Source organism: Diorhabda carinulata, chromosome 11 (genome assembly GCF_026250575.1).
Source record: "Diorhabda carinulata isolate Delta chromosome 11, icDioCari1.1, whole genome shotgun sequence".
NCBI lineage: Eukaryota > Metazoa > Arthropoda > Insecta > Coleoptera > Chrysomelidae > Diorhabda > Diorhabda carinulata.
Window position 1 is genome coordinate 6,416,718 of NC_079470.1, and position 7,940 is coordinate 6,424,657.

A 7,940-nucleotide genomic window follows, 5' to 3' on the forward strand; every position below is an offset into this window, starting at 1 on the left:
GGTATAACATAAACGTTTTGTTTCACATTCATCATCTGTAATTCATGATTTCATTAGTTCTATAACAATACGATGCATTTGTTGAATTCATATTTCTTGTTTTTGCTAAACGAAAAATGTGAACCAAAACCTGTAAATCGAAACATCAATTAGTCAATCTATTAAGTATTAGCATATATAAGCTATTTAAACTTTTTTTCTACTTCATATACATCACAAAAGTATAGTACTCTTCACTTTCCCCAATATGTCCTCATTCTTTGAAACATTGACTCTTAGCCTATTTGACAGTTTAGTAGGTAACAATTTTTAAACGTTACAACCTACAACACTTGAATTTAGGATTGTTTAATATAAACCTACACATTTCAAAAACCCCATAAAAAAATTTGTGGAAAGTTAAAATAACCGTCAATGCTTTTGAGGGGTATGCCGCTCCACCGTCTTGTTGGAACCAAATGTCAAGTTAAATTCATCTAGCTGTGGAAACATAATCCTGTACATATTTATATATCGGTACGAAATTACTGACACTGAGACTTAATTTTCCTCAAAAACTCAGGGGCCAATAATTGCTGCTAAGGTAATTACTTCAGGTAAATTCAAAGGACATTACACAGGAAACACATTTAAAAGAACCTCACAGGCCTGTATGAATGGAAATGTAGACCTACATTGAGAACTCCTTATAGAAAGATAGAGAAGTCCAACTTCTGAGGCATGTTTGCTCAAATAATGCCGTGAAAATCGCAATATTGAAGCTCTTATAGCTAATTTAACGAGCCGACAGACTCCTATTCCAAGGTTTGTCGCATTGGTGATTTTTTTTAACGTAGTGATTCACTAAATAAAAAAATTTGAATGCCAACTGGATTAAAATTAAAGCGCTTCCGAAAGGCGCGCTGGGTTCTGATCGCGGAACATCCGTTCGACGGCAAACCCATGCTTCTCACTGGTATAACGCATAATGGCGACGGAACTATATTGGACAAAACTTCATAACACTGTCTCCCTAACGAGACTAGTGCCCCGCTGCGACATCAATCGACTAAATGGAGTGCATTTGAAAGTTACTTTGTCGCGCCCTGTATAATCATGAAGCTATTATAATTTGAATTAATGTAAATTGTTACGTAAAATCATTTATTTCTGTGAAGTTACCTTAACTGTCATATCATATAATTCTGATGCAACTATGAAATATGTAGTATCAATTTGAATCTACTTTATTTGTAAATTTCGTAGACAATTCAAAATTTTTGACAAAAAAATATTTTATTTTCGCGCGCTTTGTCTATCACTTATTATGATTTGTTACAGGGACCCGGAGATCGATGTGGTGGTCCTCTGGATATCTTAGGACAATGCGGTGAAGGTATGATGTGCAGCACGATAGACGACCGCTGCCATGGTTGCTCTCTTCAGACATTGCAATGCTACGGCGGGAAATATTAAACTCCACTGTGATTTTCTATTAACCTTAATCAGTATTATTTATTGAACCAGTCGACGAACATTATCAAATTAATGAATTCAGCATAGTTTCCAATGATGTGACTATAATGTCTGTAAATGTATATAATTTATTATTGATCTCAATTAACGCAGACAAAATAAAAAGAAGGGTACTTTGTACATTTCGAAAAACTGAGTTTCATTTTCATAACCTCTTAGAATATATCAAAGTGCATATAAGTGCATTCAAATAAAGTAAATGAAATTATAACAGGTACAACTAAAGAGTCCTCAAGTACGTTCCAATCCATCAAAAACCGTCCTTGGTACGGTAACGATTCTGCGCAATATAGATTCCAATCGGACAGTTACCGTTATACGAACGATTCTGTTTTGTATTTCAACCGACTTGAGTATCGTTTGTGAGCTATTGTTAAAGAGCCTTACATAGCCGGAGATTGCGCAGATAATATCATTTAAATGCTTACAATAATCGTTCCAAAACCTATCCAGATTAGCAGGTTGGAACAAACTTCTTGACATAACAGACAGCAGTCACTTCAAATTTGACTGAGACATATTAATTAGTGTTAGTTCATTGAGATGCTCAAAAAATAGTACTATTGATTGTATTAGTATGTAGATAATCGAAGAATTATTTAGTTTTAAGTTCAATGCTTATTCATCGTTAAAGGCTATACCTGATAAAGGCCAGAGAAAAGGGCGTAGCCAAGGGGGGGCGAGCAATTGACTTCCTTACCTATTAATAAATTCCGCATCGCATGTCAAAGTAACTTTTAATGTATGTTCTAGAAAGTATTGAAATATTCAGAATAACATTAAGATTTTGACATCAGTTTTTATAATCGCCGTCATTTTCATCACGACTATATCAGATTTGTAAAATATGTAGGTAGCTATGGTGTGTGTGTGTGTGTCATTGCATTTCTTTCAAAGACCGTCGTTCACCAGCAATTCACGTTAGTTTTGTATAATTTGTTTGCGGCCTACCAAAAATAGAAGTTATTGTTACGAACATACAATTCTAATTGGTTTTGTGGACAATGCCATCTGTAAGTGTTAAGAAACACTTACAGACAAATCGACTACAATCCTTGTGAAACCTAGTATTGCTTCTCGATGCTAGATAGCGCTTGTTCAATGAACTTTCTGTAATTTGGTAGCAGGTACTAGACCAGGTAGAATGCAAAGATTCTATACTGTAGTAAAATATAGAATAGAAAATTATATACAGCAGTAGAATGTTACCGTACATTCTAGTATGATGTTCGATTGGGTATTTAAAGACGTGAGCCGCTGCGAGCGAGTCACTTTTCAATTGGAAGCGATCGTTTTGCTGAAAAAAACGCGCCATCATTCGCATTACTTAAGTTACATCCGGCGCAGGTGTAAAAGATAACAACTGAAAATCTGAAACAAACTTGTGAATTTATTGCCCAGTTTTATCATTTACCGAACATAAAGGACTAGGAATAGGTGTCTATAGGAAACGGAAATAAACAAAAAGAAGAGAAGAGGCGCACGCAAAAAGAAGAAAAATAAACTGGAGACAAGCTAAACAGGAAACAATGAATAAATGCTTAACGTGGCAAATTATCACCTCTACAGGTTGCGGATAGGAGAGCTGATGGAAGAAGATAGTTTGTTATTAAATCTCTTGGACTTTACTACCTTTAATATAGAAGACGGTATTTGCTACCGCTTGTTTCCTCAGTTTATTTATTGAATAAACGTATTATAGGTGTGATAAATGTATCAACTTGTGTTGTATTCATGAAAACTGAAAAGTAAAATAGGTAGCAGCAGAAACACAAATAAAATAGTAACATAAATTATATTACAGCAAATGCTTTCATAAAATTATAAGAAAACATAAACATCTGTATTTTATTCCAAATTTTAAACATGAATAGCACATAAAATACAATCAGTATAAAATTATAAACTACATAAATAGTAATACCAAAGCGCATGTATTAATTACCTCCATAACATTATAAAAAATTTCAAAAGTATTTTATATAATCACGTTTTATGCATCTAAAAACCGGAAGCGCTTGAAATAATTGAATAGTACCTTGTGTTTATGAATATCTCCAATAAATATTGGAAGTTATCAGTAAAAACAGCTCTATTTTTAGATATATTACCTTTGTACACGAGTCAAATTCCGAATAAGTTTAAGAGCCAAGTACTTTCAAAATTGTGATTCGCCAAAATAAAATCCTGGAGAATCCAAAAGTTATGTGATTACATCTGTAAAACGGTTTTCTACAAGTTCTTTCCAAAAATACCTTCCAAAAATGTTTAATAAACGAAGAACTTGAAAAATTGGATGGATCCCACCAATCATCACTTTTGTAAATCAGTATCTTACCGGTTCTTAGTTTTAGTATTTTTGTATTCTCATCATAAATTAACTTGCCGGACATTTCTGAAAATTCTACGAGGTTTTCTCGATAAGGTGAGAAGAGGGGGGTGAGCAAAAACGGTACAAATTTGAAGAAACAGAGTAAAATGGCCAAATGGACCAATGACTGAGGACCAAGGGTGACCACGAATATCTAGTAGATAAGAGGAGAAAGGAGAAAGTGCAACTGATATGACTTATTAAAGACAATCTAGGCTAGGAGTGGAGAAGATCTACCTAGGGAGGTTGCTTTGAATCATGACCCATGCACTGCCAAGAGTCATCGCAAGCTTAATCTGAAAGAAGATAAGCAAAATCATGGCACCATGACACATTCCAACATCCAGCTGGGAATTGACGGAGTATACAAGCGAAAACTACGCCAGACATCCAAAGCCTGCCCTGGCAGTCAAGACAAAAAGAAAAAAACAGAAAAAAGGGGCATCATCTAATAGTAATCCTGCCAATCAGAAGAAATTCGAATAGAAAAAGCTTTAGCTAGTGGACTCACATTTTTTACAGTCGTTTTAGTTGTAATATTCGGTATTCATACTTTATAGGCTCTGAAAATAAACATACTTCCATGAATGATAGCAACACGAAAAATACGGAATATAACAGGACACTACCTCGAAAAGAATAGCATAGCCGGAGAGCATCACGGAATATTAATATGGGATCAGACGGGTGAGTTGTAGATAGTGTTTGTAAGTAAACGCCATTAAGAACGGCTCACCCATCCTTTTACTAGGAGCATAATGATAGTACGATTCGAGTTTCGTTTACAAAGCTCTCTTTGGTGTGAATTCTTGAAATGGTTTGTAGTCAAACAAGAGGAAACAGAGTAAGACGGATAGACGAGACAAGATTAGTTCTAGAAAACAATCCGCCCGGCTCAAGACCTCCCGGGATACCACCTAAAAGGTGGAAAGATAGTTGGCAATCCACCTCTCAGGAAAAGATGCAGAGGCAGCTTGAGAATTAACAGATCGACAGATCTCCAAGAAGTAGAAGAAGAAGTTTGTAGTCACCTGCTATTTTGCTTGGACCTATAAAAAAATGTCGAGGAAAAAGTCAACGATCATCTTGTTGTTCGGCAACACCTTCAATTGATGACGATTTATCCTCTAAATCTGTAAGCTTACAGCTACTTTTCTATACATAGTTATCGCATGCAAAGAACTGTTACAGCGATTTGCCTTTTGATGTGTAAGCTTGCAGCAACCATCGTGTTCATCAGCAGTGATAGCTTCTTTGGAAACCCGTTACCTTACTTCCTTTTTTCGTTCATAGACAGCGCCTCCAAAATATAATTTACAAATGGAAGAACAAATTTTAATTTTATGAGTGGTTTGCAACAATGAATATGTATTAATGTTACTCGTATCATGTGATGAATTGCAAGTATAGGGTATAAAAAATATATACTCAACAAATAAAAACACACTCATTAAAAAATTTCCTGCAGTAATAGAGATACCAAATTTACGTAGTGGACCATTAGTTAAAAAAATGTACTGAGTTAATCGGGAAGTTCAGTAACCACAAAATGCAATACAGCTCCCAAACACGACTTAGAAGAAGAATTGTTGCTGAGAGAAAAGCGATACCAAAACTTATTGCCGTTTAGTGGCAAATCTTAAAATATTTTTGTAAGAAATAAAATACACCGTATTTTACTGAAGGTTGCGCCTGTAAAAGGTAAGTAGCATTAAGTATTATGTAATATATATAGAGCATAGAGGTAATTAACTAAAATGATATTCCAATAAATCTACAGTAGATTGAAACCTACATCTATTATCACAAGCATCAATATGATGAATCAATTAGTATATTTACAAAGTAATTAAAAACATAAACAATGTATAAATCAAAAATTATGAAAATATTTCAGTTGAGTAGATGATACATAGAAGATAAATAAGTGATTTCGCCGTAGTTATCTCGGTTATTATATTTTTCCATATATTTAGAATAGTATACCTACATTGTAGTATTTTAAAAGCTTTTAAATTTTTAAATTATTGGCACGAAATATTCGATTCCCTTATTTATTTCAACGGAAAACCGTACACACTTTACAATAACAAAAATTTAGATTTCTTAGAGTTTTAATATTTGAACTGTTCCATCCCATGTAGAGATTTAGTTTATTTCTATTGAATAATATCGAAATATTCTCATATTAAAGCTCGTCGACGAACGGAGACAATTAAAGCTAGCTCCACATGAATAGAACCAGTATAAAATCAAACAACAAAAAGATCAAAGCCGCAAGCAAGGGAGATAAAAATGACCACATCGTAATGGTATGCAGAGAACTTGAGGAACATTCCAACAAACATGAGTCTCGAGAACTGTTTAATAAATTATGATATTTCTCCAAAGAATTCAAACTGCGCACCCAAGTAATAAAAAATAAGGAGGGAGAAATTATAAACAATGCCAATGGTATAGCAAAAGTTTGGAAAGTATATTGTGAAAAACTTTACAAAAGTAATTTAGAACAACTGCCAGAATAAATAAATACCCCTCAAGAGCCTAATATACTAAGATCGGAAGTTGAAAATGCCTTAAAACTTTTCTGAAACAAAAAATCACCGGGTGCGGATCAAATAACGATAGAGGTCTTAAAGGCTATGGGCAAGGAGGGAATAAAAATATTTCACAAAATCTGCAACCTTATATAGAAAACAGGATAGTGGCCTGAAGATTGGGGAGAGTCGCTGTTCCAATATTCAAAAAAAGTTTGCCCTCGGGGTGCAGCAACTACAGAACGGTTTCATAACCGTCTCAAACCATTATTTTGGCCACAGCTTTCAGAGGAGCAAGCAGGTTTTATGCCAGCAATGGAAAGTAGAGAACAAATATTAAATATCAGACAACTTATTGAAAAGGCTGGAGAATTTAATATTCCACTGTATGTCTGTTTTGTAGATTATCAGAAAGATAAAGTTAACTGTCACTTTGGACCATAATGGAAGAAATGGGAACACCAAAACACCTGGTTCAACTACGGAAAGCCAGAATCGACGGGGTTTAGTCGGTGACCTTTAGAACGGCCGCAGGAGTTAGACAGGGTTGCATTCTTTTACCTTTCCTTATTTAACGTTTATAGCGAATACGTTATGAGAGAGATTCTAGATGAGTGGCAAGATGGTTGGTGGAAAGACTGCAGCTACGCCGACGACACACTGATCATAGCGTCAACCACACCAGCAATAACAAAAATTTTGACCAGAATGTTTGTTGTCAGGGAAAAATAAGAAATTGCAGGTTACGAAGCGGTAAACAATTTTAACTATCTTGGTTACTTAATTACCAACACTGGGAAATACTAAAGCGAAATACGCCGTCGTCGGACTATGGCAAGATCAGCGACTACCAAGTTAAATAAAATATGGAAAGACAAATCTATCACGAAAACAACTCCGTCTAATTGATGCTCCGAAAAGAGGCTTTCGAAATGTGGGTTTATAGACTACTCTTACGAGTATCATGAAGAGAACAACGAACCAACGTATCCGTATTACAAGAAATTGATCCACGTACAAGACTGCTAACCAGAATAAACCGAATGTATTATGCAGAACCAGGGTCATAAAGCTAGAAGATCAGGAACAATGGTTAATTATAGAAAGGAAAGTAGAAAGCAAACGCCCTAGAGGCAGATCTTCAACTAGATGGGTAGACCAAACAAAACCCTTGATAAATATGCGACTACATCATGCCGAGAAGATTGCTCAGGAGAGGGAAGCATGGAAACAACTGCTGAATCAAATATAAATGGTGTACTTCATCCTTTGGATGATAATGGAAAGAGGAGCATGATTATAAGTGGATGATAGAAATAGAAATTATCAATTCTCAATAACATTTAATAATGGCGTATGCGTGATATAATACGGTGAATTGATCACTTATGCTACAAGAAGTGAAAAGTGACAAATATGGATCTTGAACAACGCAAACACATTGTTTAAAGTTGGAAAAAAGCGTTGCGAAATATTAAAATCTCTCTGTGTTCAAACATATTCATTGTTGTAACATT

General features: G+C 34.8%; 1 protein-coding gene across 1 annotated transcript in view; it reads left to right on the forward strand.

Annotated features, from left to right (window-relative positions):
- Window positions 1–1,647, forward strand: part of LOC130899302 (neuroparsin-A-like) — a 47,525-nt gene extending 45,878 nt beyond the window's left edge. Inside the window, exon 4 of the mRNA XM_057809148.1 lies at window positions 1,321–1,647. Within this exon, the coding sequence (XP_057665131.1) occupies window positions 1,321–1,455 (135 nt within the window). The 3' untranslated portion in view covers window positions 1,456–1,647. The remainder of the gene's footprint in view (window positions 1–1,320) is intronic.
- The last annotated feature ends 6,293 nt before the right edge of the window (window positions 1,648–7,940 follow it).